General features: G+C 46.7%; 1 protein-coding gene across 1 annotated transcript in view; it reads right to left on the bottom strand.

The window, feature by feature from the left end:
* Positions 1 to 328: 328 nt before the first annotated feature.
* Positions 329 to 16,592, bottom strand: part of LOC142859519 (ATP-binding cassette sub-family A member 17-like) — a 77,445-nt gene continuing 61,181 nt past the window's right edge. The window contains exons 19-30 of the mRNA XM_075989689.1: positions 15,941 to 16,214; positions 15,630 to 15,834; positions 14,464 to 14,683; positions 12,691 to 12,849; positions 7,385 to 7,563; positions 6,465 to 6,593; positions 4,672 to 4,866; positions 3,708 to 3,895; positions 1,623 to 1,793; positions 1,175 to 1,365; positions 991 to 1,064; positions 329 to 580 (exon numbers count right to left, since the gene is read on the bottom strand). Coding sequence (XP_075845804.1) covers positions 329 to 580; positions 991 to 1,064; positions 1,175 to 1,365; positions 1,623 to 1,793; positions 3,708 to 3,895; positions 4,672 to 4,866; positions 6,465 to 6,593; positions 7,385 to 7,563; positions 12,691 to 12,849; positions 14,464 to 14,683; positions 15,630 to 15,834; positions 15,941 to 16,214 — 2,237 coding nt within the window. The remainder of the gene's footprint in view (positions 581 to 990; positions 1,065 to 1,174; positions 1,366 to 1,622; positions 1,794 to 3,707; positions 3,896 to 4,671; positions 4,867 to 6,464; positions 6,594 to 7,384; positions 7,564 to 12,690; positions 12,850 to 14,463; positions 14,684 to 15,629; positions 15,835 to 15,940; positions 16,215 to 16,592) is intronic.

The raw sequence follows: 16,592 nt of genomic DNA, 5'->3' as shown, positions 1-16,592 counted from the left end.
CTGGCCCGTGAATATGCCTGTGGGGGACTGTCTTGATTAGGTTGGGGTGGGAAGACCCACTGTGGGTGGGGATCCGGGAGTGTAAGAAAGGGGAAAGTGAGCCAAGGACAGGTGTTCATTGCTCTGTGTTTCCTGACTGAGGATGTCAGGTGACCAGATACTTCACGTTCCTGTACTACTTCCATGTCATGAGGGACTGTATCGCTGAACTATGGTCCAAAATAGACCGCGTCACCCTTAAGCTGCTTCTGTTAGGGAATCTGTCACAGTGTCAGAGTGACTAACACGCAGGCTGTGCACAGCACGCTACCCTGCACTAGGGTCTTTATTACAGTGGGACAGGCTCTAAGGAAGGTGGAGATGGAGGCGGGGGAGGCTGATAAGGACTTAAGGAAGGAGGTGAGACTGAGTGAGAAGGTGAAGAGGGGCTGGCTAGGACAGCTTGCCCTTGTTGGAATTGTCCTTTCGTGGAGGACACAGGGCTGGTGAAGCTCAGGAAGATGTCCTCCAGAGAGACCTGGCTGATGGAATAGTCTTCCAACATATAATCCTTCTTGGCTTGTTCCATAATGCCAAACACCTGTAGCAGAGGAAGCCAGTTGCTGCAGATAAGTCCACCCGTAGGTGATGGGGTGGCCACAGGGCAGGTGATCTGGGGAAGTGCAGAGACAGCCATCCTCTGGGAGCTGGGACAAGGCACAGAGTGCTGGTCTCAGGCAGCTACTACAGAGTACCTCCAAAGGAGTCAGGCCTGTGGGAATGGTGGCAGGAAGCGGTGTTCCACTGGGTCTGTGGCCTGCTATGTGGTTCTGGGCATGTAGCTCCTCTCTAGGCCTGCTCCCTGCTACCTGAAACCTGGGGGTGGGAAGAACTGACTTCTGAGGCTCCTTCCAGCTCAACCTTATGCCTTGCACACAAACATTTCCAGAGTTGGCAGAGGACACATGAATGCCACTTCTAGAGAGCAGGAGAAATAAGAGGTGCACTCACCTTTGCCCAAGTGAGGCCAGGGCCAGGGAGGTAGTACTGGACCATACCTTCATGCTTGTCTTCCAGATTGCTGCCTGCACAAAAGAGAGACTGTTCCTGTGAGGGCTGGACTGGAGGGCTAGAAAGGGCAGCCTGAGTGTGACAGCTAACAGGTCCAGGCAGGGTGTCCAGCACCATGACACACCTGGGAAGGTCAGCTCCACAAATGCCTTGAACTCCTCCAGGACTTCGAGCTTCCCTTCACTCCGCACCTTGGCCTGCAGGGAGTAGCCGCTGCCAAACTTGCTCTTGAGGTGCTGTGGGCTGCCCAGGCACTTGAACTGGCCCTGAACCATGATGGCCAGCCGAGTACATAAGGCTTCACACTCCTCCATACTGGGGAAAGGGAGAGAGCCTGAGACAGCGCTGGAGAAGGCCGATGCCCACCCTGGATGTCAAAGGCTTGTGCAGACAGGAGGGCATCTGTGCCCAGATCAGACCATTCCCGATTCCCCACGGCTGAGTGTACCCACATGCAGAGCCTGGGAAATGTCCTGGCAGAGCCTGCGCTGCTGCTGCCGTATCTTCTCTTCACCTGGTCCCACCCCAGCCACCTGTTCTGGCTCTGCCCCGACCCACAGATGCAACTCTACCTGTGGGAGGTGATGACAATGGCCTTGCCACACTCACGGGCCCGGGCCACAGTGTCCCAGAGTAGGCGCCGGGCCACAGGGTCCATGCCGGTGGACGGCTCATCCAGGAGGATGACTGCAGGCTCTCCAATGAGGGCGATGCCGGTGCTCAGCATGCGCTTGTTGCCACCACTGGGTGTGGATGGGATAAGGGTGGGGACATGGAGAATGGTGATTGTGGTCTCTGGCGTTGAAGCCCACTTGTTCAGCCCCCGACTCTTTCCTTCTCTGAGGTGATGCCTACTCTGGTGCCCTTCACTCAGGTTGAATTGTAACTTGGTTTGCTCACTAAAGGTCTGAATGGACCTAGATGTCCAGGTTGAAGGGTTGAGACCCTTCAAGGGTCTCTATGAGTACTGGGGGTAGGGTACCACCCATCTGAGAGTAAGGGTGTAAGACCAGTTTAGTTAGCCGTTTTTCTTAAGATGCTCACTATGTAGTCCCAGCTGGCCTTGGCTTCTCATCCTCCTGACTCGGCCTGTCAAGAAGCATGGGACTATAGATGCACACCACTATACTGGCTTTGCTTATTTTTTTTCTTAATTTATAAAATTTATGTATATGTGTGTGTGCCTGCATGCAGGTACCCATGACAGCCAAAGGGCATCAGATTCTCTAGAACTGGAGTTACAAGCAGTTTTGAGCTGCTTTGTGGGTGCTGGAGAACTAAACCCAGGTCCCCTGCAAGAGCAGGAAGCACTCTCAAGTGCTGAGCCATCCTTCCCGGCCCTCCCCACGTTAAACTCGCATAGCATTCACTGTGTGCAAAACTCCAGTCTAAACTTTTCTTCTTCTTTTTTCTTTCTGACTTTTCAAGACAGGGTTTCTCTGTGTAGCCTCAGCTGTCCTGGAACTCTCTATGTAGAGCAAACTGGCAACAACTCACAGCAATCCACCTGCCTTTGCCTCCTGAGTGCTGGGGTTAAAGGTGTGTGTCACCATCACCTGGCTTCTAAACTTTTTAAATGTAAATTTATTTGATCCTCTAAATATGGAAGGAAATATAAAAAGCAGCCAAAGACTCAAGCCAACAGACTGGGGGAAGGGGCAGGGACTCTTTATCGGACACCTGGATTCACTGCCAGTCAGAGCAGCATCTCGCCGCTCTCCAGTTCCAAACCTGGGGTACTGCTGGACACCTGCCTACAGGGGCACAGTGTGTAGTGTGAGGAGAGCCTGTGGATTTGGACAGTTAGTGCCCCCCCCCCTTTTTGAGACAGGGTTTCTCTATAGCTTTGGACCCTGTCCTGGAACTAGCTCTTATAGACCAGGCTGGCCTCGAACTCACAGCAATCCGCCTGCCTCTGCCTCCCTAGTGCTGGGGTTAAAGGTGTGCGCCACCATCGCCTGGCTTTTTGTTTTGTTTTTGTTTTCCTGCCCGGCTATTTTAAACTATTTTACAGTATGTAATTTATCTTTTAAAGTTTGTAAAAATGTGGGGCTGGAGAGATGGCTCAGTGGTTGAGAGCATTGCCTGCTCTTCCAGAGGTCCTGAGTTCAATTCCCGGTAACCACATGGTGGCTCACAACCATCTGTAATGAGGTCTGGTGCCCTCTTCTGGCCTGCAGGCATACATGCAGACAGAACACTGTATCTATAATAAATAAATACATAATAAATAAATAAATAAATATTAAAAAAGTAAATCAATCTTTTGCCTTGCTTTGATTAATCTGAATTAGGATTCTGTTACTGGCAACAGTGATAAACCACCTCGGACTTCTTGGGAGACATATCAGGATGAGGTAACTATGGGTCTAATATGAAAACCTACCCAATAGGAAACTTGCCATGAACAAGCAGACATAAAGATCTGCCCATCTAGCTGTTATAATCACACTTGATAACATATACCTGTTCTCAGCACAAAAAACTGCCTCTGGCTTGAGTTAGAAGCCAGCTTCCCTTCACCCCATCTTCTGTGGCAAGGACTACACAGCTCCTCCATGCCTGAGCTGATGGGCTTAACCCTACAGCCCAGCGCTGAGAACTGCGGTTATCTTGCAAATGGAGGTGGGAAGGATGAGGGAATCCTCAGATCTCACCTATAGGTCTTTACCAGCTTGTCTGCATACACATGCAGGAGTAAGTCCTCAAGGATCTGGTCCACACAGATTTTAATGTGGCATTCAGGGATGCCCCGGATACGGGCATACATGACAAGTATCTCTCTTCCTGTCATGAAGTTTAGCAGGGCATCAAATTCAGGACAATAACCAATATACTGGCGCACCTGAGGGAGGGAGACACATCAGAGTGAAGCCTCTTGGGCCAGTTTCCTGTCTGCCAACCCAGCAGTTCCGGGACACCGCCTCGGGCTTGTCTACGTGAGGAACATGCAGCATGAGGGAGCCAGGAGTGGGAGGATGGCAATGCTGGTAGTGTTGGTGAACAGGCTGCTAAAGAATGGAAGAGGAGGGCTGCGGCTTGGTTCCCTCCTCCTGCTCCACACGTACCAAAACCAGAAGCGTTTAGTGCCCCTTATTTTAGGAGTCAGGAGAAACATCTTGGTTTTTACTTTTCTTCCTTTTTAAGAAGTTACTACTACTACTTCTCCTCCTCCTCCTCCTCTTCCTTCTCTTTCTTCTTATATGTGTAGAAGTAGAAATGGGTGCAAGAATGCCAGGGTTCATAACTGGAGACCAGAGGACAATTTTGTGTTTGGTTCTCTCCTTATACCTTCAGATGGGTTTCAGAGATGGAGCTTGGGCATTTGCAGTGTGCCTGCACTCACTGAACCATCTGATTGGCCCTCACGTTAGAAATGAGGCTAACCATTTCTAACTGCCAACTGAGTAACCTGGATGGTACCTTGAATGACAGGAGGATGTGTGTTCCCTCATCCCTATGGTTCCTGTGGGCATTTGAGAGCTAGTGCTATATCTGACAGAGAGTTCAGAGAAGCATCTAAGGGTGCATTTAGATTCAGGGGATTACTTTTTAGAGATCAAGCTCCAAGCTTCATGACCCTGAATCCAGTCATTGATATTGGTTGTGCGCCATACCCACCTTTGCCAGGTCAGACTTGACATTGCAACCCTTGACAAAGACATCCCCTGAAGTGATGGGCTGCTCCCCAGTCAGCATGTTGAAAATGGAAGTCTTCCCAGCTCCATTGAGGCCAAGAAGGCCAAAGCATTCTTTTTCTTCAACGGTGAAGGACACCTTGTTCACAGCCAGCAGAGGTACCTTCCCTTTATAGACCTGAGAGACACAAGGCAGAGATCAAGAGAGGAGGTCAGCAGTCACTGCACACTCCGTCTCGCAGGTCTGAGCTGCTTCTTATGACCCAAGCTCAGACTACCTTCTCCTTCCAGCCACTACCCAGAAAGTTCCCTTTCTTCCTACAGCCCCTGCTCATTGTCAGCTTGGTTCACCATTTCTCTCTGTCTCTGAGCAAATAAAACCCTTTGATGTTGCTTAAGGGTTATTTTTTTGGTTTGGTTTGGTTTTTTGTTTGTTTTTGTTTTTCAAAACAGGGTTTCTCTGTGTAGCCCTCGCTGTTCTGGAACTCACCCTGTCAACCAGGCTGGCTTCAAATTTAGAGATCCACCTGCCTCTGTCTCCACAGTGTAGGCAGAGTTTTTGTCGTTCGGGATCGCAAGCAGCTCGCTTCTAAAATAACCACTCAAGGACTTAATATTATTTATAAATGCTCAGCAGATAGCGTAGGCTTATTACTAACTAGCCCTTAAAACTCAGATTAACCCATTCTATTAACCTATATGCTGCGCTGAGGCTTGTGGCTTTTACCTCTCCTGCATGTCCTGCTTCCTTTTTGTCTGGTGACTCTTCTGCCTCTGTCCTTCCCAGTGTTCTCTCTGTCCTGAAAATCCCATCTAGTCATTGGCCAATCATCGTTTTTATTTTATTAACAATGAGAGCAATAAATATTTGCAGTGTGCAAAGATTGTTGTTCCACAGCACTCCAGTACTGGAATCAAAAGCATGTTGGGCTGTTTTTTTTTTTAAAGATTTATTTATTATGTATACAATATTCTGCCTGCATATATGCTAGCAGGCCAGAAGAGGGCACCAAATCCCATTACAGATGGTTGTGAGCCACCCCCGTGGTTGCTGGGGATTGAATTTAGGACCCCTGGAAGAGCAACCAGTGCCCTTAACTGCTGAGCCATCTCTCCAGGTCCCTATTTTTTGTGTTTTAATCACTAGATACATAAGGAAAACAACATGATTGACAAACCTGGGGTGGGGGAATCCTATAAAATACCCAGACGTTTGAAAGGTGGCTTTGAAATTCTTCCTAGGAATCGCATAAGTGCTGGAGGCTCTATTAGTTTCCAGAGCCCTTGCCCACCTGGCACCTCCACAGTTGTTATCTGGATACAGGAAAGGACAAGCCTATTTCATCTCTCCTTCTATTCTTTCTCAGGCTTTTAGCAAGCATGGCTCTCATTCCTTACTATCCCAGGCCCTCCCTTTACCCAGGAGACCACAGAAGAGACAACAAAGGTACAACAATCTCTGCCTCTGAGTACAAAAATGAACTCAGGTGTGTTTCATTCTCAGACAGAGAAACCTCACTAAGTCTGTCTTCCCTGGAAACCTGTCTGCCCAGCAGAAGACTGATTCTGTGTGCAAAATGCCCACAAGAAAAGTATCCTTGGCTTTTTAAAGCCAACTATAAGAACCAGGCATGACATATGCTTGTAACCAGAGTATTCAGGAGGCAGAGGTAGGTCTACGTAGGCCGTATAGCAGGACTCTGTCCCAAATCAAACAGACAAAAAGATAAAAGACAAAAAAAACAGATAAAGGAGCAAAGAGGAATCTAACTTTACCTTTGACACTTCTTTAACAATAAGTGGATTTTTCTTTAGTAATGTTTCAAAATAAAACTTGATGGTTTCTGCCTCATCTAGTATATCTCCATCTTCATCTTCTGGCTCTGTTACATTGAGGAATATTCCCTGTGTTCCCAAGACAAGAGTGGACATGTAACTGGTTTCCATTGACAGGGGTAGCAGGTAGAGCTTGGCTGGCGTCAAGGAACCGGGCCTCTGTGGTGCACCCTGAAGGTCCTGCATCCGTGATGAGGTAAGCATGCAAATCACAAACCATCAGCTTTCGGAAGAAACCAAAGCCCAGGAAAGGGAAGATGAACAAAAGCCCACCCCCTCCAGTGTCCTCTAGAGGATGCTGGTTCCACGAGCTAACAACAGACCTTTCTCTAGGCTGTTCATAGCTGACTGTGGAGAAGGTGTCTCACAAGGTGTTCTAGCAAGCTGGGGGCTTGTTCCTGTTCAGCCGAGAAGCTGGCCTTTAAAACACCCCAGGTGGCCATATATGGACCAGGGTCTCAGGGGCTGAGTCAGGTTCTTCTCGTCCTCTGAAGGTCCCTAGACATGGGCTACCACCTCTCTGCCCTGGGATCCCTCTGATATATGAAGGTAGCTAAAGAACACAGGAAGGAAGCTCTGGAGCGGTGGTTCTACCTGTGGGTTCTACCCCTTTGAGGGTAGAGCAGCCCTTTCACAGGGGTCGCATATCAGATATCCTGCATATCAGATATTTACATTACCATTCGTGACAGTAGCAAAATGACAGTTCTGAAATAGCAATGAAAATAATTGTATGGTTGGGGTCACACAACACGAGGAACTGTGTAGTAAAGGGTCGCAGTGTTAGGAAGGCTCAGGACCACTGCCTTAGAGCCAAGCCTTGACCTGTTTTTACATGACTCTCACCTCTATTTACTCACCAATTCTTCCTTCCTAACAAAGCCAGAAAGCCTGGATCTCAGTTTGCAGAATGCATTGGCTTCAATGAGGAAAAGCAGGATGATGTACACAGGTCCCAGGACAGCCAGAGCAGTCAGGTACTTCCCTATCCCCAGAGACTCCCAGGCATAGATGTTCCGCTGGACCACATAGCCTTCGTCTAATATGAAACAAACAGGGTTAGTTCCCCCTTCTGGAGATTTTCAAAGGTATTCCTCATCTTTATGTATGGCAGGTAAATCCCCACAGTGATGAGTGTTACTGAAAGAAGCATCATTGTTATCAACACCATCACTACATTCAGCAAATAGTAAGCAAAAATACTTTTCCTTGCTTTAACTCAGGGCTCTATAAAAACAGTGCAATTAGCTGAGCGTGACAGAGCACACCTGTAACCACACCTGTGACCACACCTGTAACCACAGTACTCAGGACTCTATGGTGGGCAGATGGCCATAAACATGAGACTGGTCTGGACTACTTAGCAACTCCAGGGAGTCCTGTAATATACGTGAGAGACTGTCTTAAAAACAATAACAAAACAGTTCCAAGAACTTGTGACTCAGTAGGGTCATGAACCCTAGGGGAAAACCTACTGCTCTTCTGCTAAATGCATGTAGCAATCAAATGACTCCCAATGACATATTGTTATACACATTATCACCACATTGCTCAACCCTCACCAGAGAAGGTTCTTTTTGCAGTAGATGATAACTAGCAGAGAAGCCTATGTCAGTCTCTGTAGAAAATAAAAGACTTTGGAAGGCTCGGCCCTAACTGGGAAGCCTATACTACACCCTTCTCAAGGCTCAGTGATCCATGCAAAACAAGGGGCGGAAAGATCTTAAGAGCTAGAGGTGGTCACGCAATGGGGACAGCACACATAAGATCTTCAGAACTTCAAGCCAGAAAAACTCCCAACCCAGCCGTGGAAAAGTGGGCACGGAGTTCCAGCCCTAACCGGGACGCTACTCGCAGAAGGTAACTGCGGGGAGAAGGAAAATGAGTTCTTCCGTAGAGTGGTACTGGTACAGCACCACACGTCAGGGCAGGCTTCCTGCTCACGTGTGATCAGCACAAGCCCCACTCCATGCTTGTGTTGCTTTTAGAGAGGAGGAACTTGAAGTTGGATGGATAAGAATATGGGGACGAGCTGGAAGGAGTTGGGGACGGGGGAGAATAAAATCAAACATTTCACGAAATTACGAAATTCTCAAAGAACAAACAAATCATTGTTTTGGAAAAGTGTAATAAGAGGCTTTCCTCAAGCTGTATTGTATAAATATATGTAATTCTTGTCAATTAAAAAGTAAAAGGGGCCAGATGGTGGTGACACACACCTTTAATCTCAGCACTTGGGAGGCAGAGGCAGGCGGATCTCTATGAATTTCAGGCCAGCCTGGTCTATAGAGCTAATTCCAGGACAGCTTGAAAAACACACACACACACACAGGGAGAGAGAGAGAGAGAGAGAGAGAGAGAGAGAAAGGGAGGCTGGAGAGATGATGGCTCAGCTGTTAAAAGCACTGGCTTCTCTTTCAGGGGATCTGAGTTCAATTCTCAGCACCACTACCCCACTCCAGCTCCAGGGGATCTGATCCCTTACACATACATGCGGGTAAAACACCAACGCACAGGGGGCTGGAGAGATAGCTCAGCAGTTAAGAGCACTGCCTGCTCTTCCAAAGGTCCTGAGTTCAATTCCCAGCAACCACATGGTGGCTCACAACCACCTGTAATGAGATCTGGTGCCCTCTTCTGGCCTGCAGGCATACATGCAGACAGAATACCGAGAATACTGTACACATAATAAATAAATAAAATTAAAAACAACAACAATAATAATAAAAGGCTTTTCTTTATTTTCAATCATGTAGAAGAATCTCAGGAGGAGACGTAGGGGTTAGCTCAGTGGGAAAATACTTGTTTAGCGTGCAGAAGACCTTAGGCGTTTCATCCATTACTACAAACCAGACCAGACCAGCTCTGAAGGATTCTAGTCTCTCTTTTTTTTTTATCATAGCTGTCTTAAATTTTTGTAACTATCTATATTTGAAAATTATACAATAAATATGTGCTCATTGAGGAAAAATAAAAAGAATGAAGTAGGCAATTAGAGTGCTTTTCATTTCCTTAAACATTGTAATGATTGCATAGTTTTGTGCATAATTCTTTCATACTTTTATTTATAGTTCACTATTGGTGCTCCACCCCAGGGCATCATGCATGTTAGTCAAATCACTACCAAGTTTCAACCCACAGGTATTATCTTGTTAGAATTATTTTCTGTAGATAGGTGTTTGCCTGCCCGTGTGCCATGTCTGCATATCATCATGCATTTTATTGGTGTCAAGAAAACATTAATCCCCCCTAAAATCAAAATTATAAATAGTTCTTGGTTACTCTGTGGGTGCTGGGAATCGAACTCAGGGCTTCAGGAAGAGCAGGCAGTGCCCTTAACAGCTGAGCCACCTCTCTAGCCATTAATTTGTAAAATTATGTTTATTTTCTTATTTGTGTGTGCATGAGTGTGTGTGTGTGTGTGTGTGTGTGTGTGTGTGTGCATAGGGCAGGGGGCAAATACGCTATACATGTTAGGAGGTTAGACAACTCGTGGGAGTTGGTCCCCTCCTTCCAACCTGTGAGTCCCAGAGTCAAACTTAGGCAATCAGGCTTGGCAGCAAGCACTGAGCCATCTCACGGGCCCAGACAGTATCTGTTTTTAATTTTCTTTTTTTGTTTGTTTGTTTTTCAAGACAGGGTTTGTCTGTAGCTTTGGGGCCTGTCATAAAAATAGCTCTTGTAGGCCAGGCTGGCCTCGAACTCACAGAGATCTGCCTGCCTTTGCCTCCCAAGTGCTGGGATTATAGGTGCGTGCCACCACCGCCTAGCACTGGCCCAGATAGTATCTTTTAAAATGAATATGGAATAATACTATGCATTATCTTCTCCAATGTACTTGCTTCACTTAATATATAATGGACATTGACCACATAAGAATATACAGATAAGGGGGCTGGAGAGATGGCTCAGTGGTTAAGAGCACTGACTGTTCTTCCAGAGGACCAGGGTTCAATTCCCAGCACCCACATGGCAGCTCACAACTGTCTGAAGATTCAGTTGCAGGGTATCTGACACCTTCACAACAATGTATATAAAATTAAAAGTTGAATAAGCTTTTTTTTTTTTTTTAAAAAAGAATATACAGATGTTGTAGTAAGGAGCGGCGGGGCTGCTTCCCGCCACCAGGCTAGCTTTATACCCAAAATAATTACACGGAAACTGTATTCTTTTAAATACCGCTTGGCCCATTATATCTAGCCTTTTCTTGGCTAACTCTCGCACCTGGACTAGCCCATTTCTTTTCTTTTTTTGGTTTTTCGAGACAGGGTTTCTCTATGGTTTTGGAGCCTGTCCTGGAACTAGCTCTTGTAGACCAGGCTGGTTTCGAACTCACAGAGATCCGCCTGCCTCTGCCTCCCGAGTGCTGGGATTAAAGGCGTGCGCCACCACCGCCCGGCTAGCCCATTTCTTATAATCTATGTAGCCCACAAACTGGCTTACCAGGAATGATCTTAACCTGCATCTGCCTGGAGTGGGAGAATCATGGCGACTCTCTGACTCAGCTTCTTTCTCCCAGCCTTCCGTTCTGTTTACTCCACCCACCTAAGGGTGGGCCTATCAAATGGGCCTAGCAGTTTCTTTATTGCTTAACCAACGAAATCAACAGATTGATATATGACACTCCCCCATCATACAGATAAAATCACTTTTGATACTTGTATCTTCTTTTTTTAATTTTTTTATTTTTATTTATTTACTTATTTTTTTGTTTTTCAAGACAGGGTTTCTCTGTAGCTTTGGAGCCTGTCCTGAAACTAGCTCTTGTAGACCAGGTTGGCCTCGAACTCACAGAGATCCACCTGCCTCTGCCTCCCATGTGCTGGGATTAAAGGTGTGCACCACCACCACATGGCTTATCATTTTCTATTTTATAGTGTACTACAATTTGTTAACTAGTCTCCTTTTGGTATACCTGTAGGTTGCTGTCTTCCCCTGGTTCACACTGGTTCACATCAACACAAAAACCTACAGATTCTTTTGTTTGTTTGTTTACTTGTCTCTTCGAGACAGGGTTTCTCTGTGGTTTTGGAACCTGTCCTGGAACTAGCTCTTGTAGACCACGCTGGCCTCAGACTCACAGAGATCCGCCTGCCTCTGCCTCCCGAGTGCTGGGATTAAAGACAGGCACCACCACTGCCTGGCTGAAAAAAACCTACCGATTCTTGAGTCCCATACAAAATTGCACACTACAGTCATCTTTCTGTATTCCTAGGTTCTGTATCTATGGGTTCAATCAATGAGAAACTGGGGGTGTCAAAACTTCTCAGAAAATAAAAACTGTATCTGTACTAAACATCTATAGTTTTCTTCTTGTAATTATTCTTACATATAGTGTAACTGCTATTTACATAGCATCTATTTTCATAGCAGTTACACTATATTAACTACTTTAGAGAAATTTAATGATAATTTAAAGCATGTGGGAACAGACTAGGTATAGCTCAATGGCAGAACACTTGTCTAGTATGCATAAGGCTCTGTGTTAGATCCTAAGCAATACACACACACACACACACACACACACACACTCATGCACGGGGGCGGGGAGACGTGCAGATATGCATAGCTTATATGCAAATACCATGTCATTTCACACAGAAGGTGGATGTTGCAATGAGTTACATCTTGGTGGGGTGGCACATGCTTGTAACTGGGTAAATCTTTGCAAGGTCAAGGGTAAATAGTAGTGAGTTCCTGGACAGCCAGGGATACATGGACTTTGTCTCAAAAAAGACAAATCATCTGGGTAATGGTTGTGCACACCGTTAATCTTAGCACTCAGGAGGCAGATGCAAATGGATCTCTGTGAATTGGAGGTCAGCCTCGTCTACAGAGCGAGTTCCAGGACAGCCAGTGCTACACAGAGAAAGCCTGTTTCAAAAAAACAACCAAAAAATAAAATCATATTATGTAAATCGTATCAGTATTAAAATGTCATCAGCATTGGGAGTGGAGAGATGGCTCAGTGATTAAGAGCGCTAGCTGTTCTTCCAGAGGTCCTGGGATCAATCCCAGCAACCACACGGCAGCTCACAACTGTCTGGAGCTCCAGTTCCAAGGCATCCAACACCCTTATGCAGACATATCTGCAGGCAAAACACTTAAGCACATGAAACAAAACTAAATAAAACTGTTATTGGCTAATTTCATTCATAATACTTACAAACATCATTGCACTTAATATCACTCAAGTTCCTAGCATCGCAAAACTTTTTTAGCTCAAAGTTATAGTACAAATTGGAAAAAGCCATCCCCAGGCAGTGTCCAGGAAGTACGAGGAACACATGATCCAAGGAGTCTGAGAGTTCCGCATAGCCAAGGTCTGCAGAGAGAACAGAAAGCACTGGTTTTACCTGCATGAGTCAAAGTGCACACTTCGCCGTTCCTCCTAACCCACTTTAGTCCAGACCATCCTACTTCCAGGTCTCCAGCAGAAACCTGGCTTCCTCCTCTCCTGGCGTTGACTCCCTATCCCTTCAAACTCTAAGCCACGAGTACTTTTCTTTGCTTGGTTCCTTCAATCTGTCACTCCATACCCTTGTTCTTGCAGGTGAGCCTGAAGAGCACATTGTGTCTGAGAACATCCAAGGGGGGCATGGCTACAGGAGGGTTGTGTGAACAGAGGTGGAAGGGTTGGAGGTGAGCTCAGACAGACAGACAGACAGCACCGACATGGCGGCTCACAGCATTTGAAGTCCAGTCCCGAGGAGTCTGACACAGCTTTCTGGCTGGGTACCAGGATGCAAGCAATGTACATACAGTCATTCAGGCAGACACTTATGCACATAAAATAATTTTTCTCAATTTTCATATGTATGAGTGTTTTGCCTGTGTGTATTTTTAGTACCTTGACCTCAGGAACTAGAGTTACAAATATTTGTGAATTGTCATGTGGGTGCTGGGAGTAAAACCTGGGTTCTCTAGAAGAATAGCCAGTGTTCGTAACTGCTGACCCATCTCACCAAGCCCCCAAATAAAAATTACTTTTAAAAATAAAGAAAGAAGAGGAAGGGAAGAAAACTCAGTCTGAAGTGAGGCACAAGGTGAATGAGCACTGTAGGGCTGGAAGGAAGTCAGCAGCTAAGAACCTCCTACTCTTCCTGGGGCTGGAGTTTGACTCCCGGGAACTGTGTCAGACAGTCCACAATCACTTGTCAGCCTGGTTCCAGGGTATCCGATGCCCTTTTCTGACCTCCATGTGAACCCCCACGTATGCGCACATTCACACAGAAAACCCAGACACATACCCATGATAATACAATAAGTCCTAATAAAAAGAACATTGTAGAGGTAACTTCTCAGTCATTTTGCCCACCCCGATCCAGACTTGGTAGTGCAAACATGACGATGTCAGTTTCAGGTGTAGGTTGTAAATCGACTCAGCCTTAGTTTCTTTCTTACCAGGAGCCCTTCCTCCGATGCTGGCTCATTAATTTACTCATCTTTTTTTTTTTTAAGTAAAGAACACCACATTTTAGTGAAATGCATGGATCACAGGTGAACAATGATTAGTAAATATGTAAGTTCATGTAAACTAGTACCCCTTCAAGATCAAGAACACTCTTCATTCTCAAAGTTCCCTGGCGGGTTGTTTGTCTAGTCAGCCCCTTCCCAACAACTCAGAGGCAGCCCCTTCTCTGAGTCTGTTTCCAGGATTAACTCTGTCTGTTCATGGATTTAACCCAAGACGTAGCAGACTCTTCTGCTCAATGTAGTCCATTCTTAAACTGAGCAATAATCTACTGAGTGATTTGATTGAGTTGCTTGTCCATCCCCTGTGGAGATGTGTTTGGCACACTCCAGGTGGGAATCTTCAGCCTCTAGCACCTGTGAATATCTCCTCACGGGCCTCTGGTAGGTAGACACACATTTCTGAGTGTGTAACGACCAGGGTTGTTAGAGCAGAGATTTAGACAAGACCTAGATGTGATCTCACCTTTATCGCTTGTGACCGTGACAAGCACAGTGGGGCAGATGCTCAGGAAGGTGAGCATTACCACCAGCTTAGCGCATGCATTACCGGGATTTTTGAAAGAGAAGCTGACTGTGTAGACGAAGGGGATGGTGGCCCAGCCATACAGCATCATGATCAAGACCACCGCCGCGGTGCCCTCGTGATGTGCAAACGCTTCGTCCTTGTACCACAAAAACACCAGCTTAAGAAACAGAAAATTTTGGAAAAGTCAATGAGTGCCAGGAAGACAGTACTCTTTCTGCTTTAATTAATTTATGTATTTGTGCTGGTGGGGTGGAGTTGCTGCGTGTGTGCCAGGGATGTGTGGGTGGAGGACAGAGGACCACTCTCGAGTTGGTTCTTCCTGCCATCTTATATGATCTAGAGATTAAACTCAGGCCATGAGGCCTGCGAGCAAACACTTTCACTCACCGAGCCCTCTCATAGGCCCGTCATCTCAGGATTTTTTTTTTTTTTTTTTTTTTTTTGGTTTTTCGAGACAGGGTTTCTCTGTAGCTTTGGAGCCTGTCCTGGAACTCGCTCTGTAGACCAGGCTGGTCTCGAACTCACAGAGATCCACCTGCCTCTGCCTCCCCAGTGCTGGGATTAAAGGCGTGCGCCACCATCGCCCGGCTCATCTCAGGATTTAAAACAAGCGTTAACAGTCCTTCGCAGGCATTCGCTTGTGAACTAAAGCCGCCCTGAGTCTCAGTAACAGTGAAGCAAATAAAGGACCAAGAGATGCCGATAAAACACATGGAACAAAGCAGGGGATGACTCACTCTGCACGGGACAATCGGGGAACCCTCGGACGACTTGATTCAACTACATCTAAGTTGTTCACCCCTGTTCTTTGGTTACCTACTTCTGAATCATACACACACATCTCCAAAACACTGTTTCTCATTGACTGGAGGCAGCAGTTCTGTGGGTGCTACATAAACACCCTAGCTCAAGGGAGCCCATTTCTGCAGATATTAAACCTAAATGAACTTGACCACAGTTGGTGATGAGAGAGCTTTCGTATCTGCCTTTCTAGCCAGGACTGACTCCAAGTTCACCTTCCCAGCTGGTTCTGGTTCTGTATACTGGACTTTTAGGGGAGCCCCCGGTCCACGAGCGTGAGCCCAGCACCACCCAGTACTCACCACTAGCACGAGAGTGGGGACAAGGAAAGAAAGGAGATCCCATAGCAGCGCCGAGAGCCAGAAAGCAGCCGCGCTGACGCCACTGACAAACTGGATGTGCTTAGACTTAGTGTTCTCCTCTGTGACCGTCAGGATGGAGAAAGAGCTCGACAGGAAAGCTATTCCGAAAAGAAAGTTGACGACAAGGTAATGTCCTTTAGGGCCCCTGTGAAAGACAGAACGTGAGGCCACAGCTCAAGGAAACCTGTGAAGAGCAGCAAGAGTCCCTACAGATGGGGAAGCTTGAAGCTGGGGGAAGAAAGCTAACGTACTGGTACAAGATACTCTCGGAGAGCTCTTTGGCGGTCTGCGGTTGAGGGTAGTTGGTTGTGGTAATGGAAGCATTGGCACCCGAAAGTAACTTGAAGAGAAAATTGTCCACCAGAGCCAGAGCCAGGCCAGGGGAATGGTACGCCTGGTTGTTGAACAGCGCCTTCACCGTGCTGCGGTTATTCACGTCTTCAAAAGAAGCTGCCACCACATAGAGCTTATCAAAATCCTCAGGAGACGATTTTGCCTTTTTCAGTAGGAAGTCCTCTACAGGACCTAGAAGGGAGCCAAAGGTACACAAAGAATTGCTGAGAAAATATCACACCAGACCCCATGGCACACAGTGCATTCATCACGAGCCCCCACCCCAACGCCTCCAGTCTTCTGTTCCTTCCGGGTACCCTACCACCAACCTCACATACATCCAAAAGCTAGAACCCTCCTGCCCTGCTCTCTACCGAATTCCAGATGATCTCCAAATTTCCACCTCTTAAGTCCTTTTGATTCCAACTACTTTTCCCCTTACTACCACCTCAACCAGGTCTAGCCCCATAATGTCTTTCTGGATCATGTGGTCCCCAGCAAAACCCTTCACCTTCTATATAGTTTCTCTGTACTTAATAACAGTATACTCAGACCTACCAACTGGTTGGG

The sequence above is a fragment of the Microtus pennsylvanicus genome, chromosome 11 (assembly GCF_037038515.1).
Source record: "Microtus pennsylvanicus isolate mMicPen1 chromosome 11, mMicPen1.hap1, whole genome shotgun sequence".
Taxonomy (NCBI): domain Eukaryota; kingdom Metazoa; phylum Chordata; class Mammalia; order Rodentia; family Cricetidae; genus Microtus; species Microtus pennsylvanicus.
Note: the sequence above shows the minus strand (reverse complement) of the source record. Positions and strands in the feature narration are given on the sequence as shown.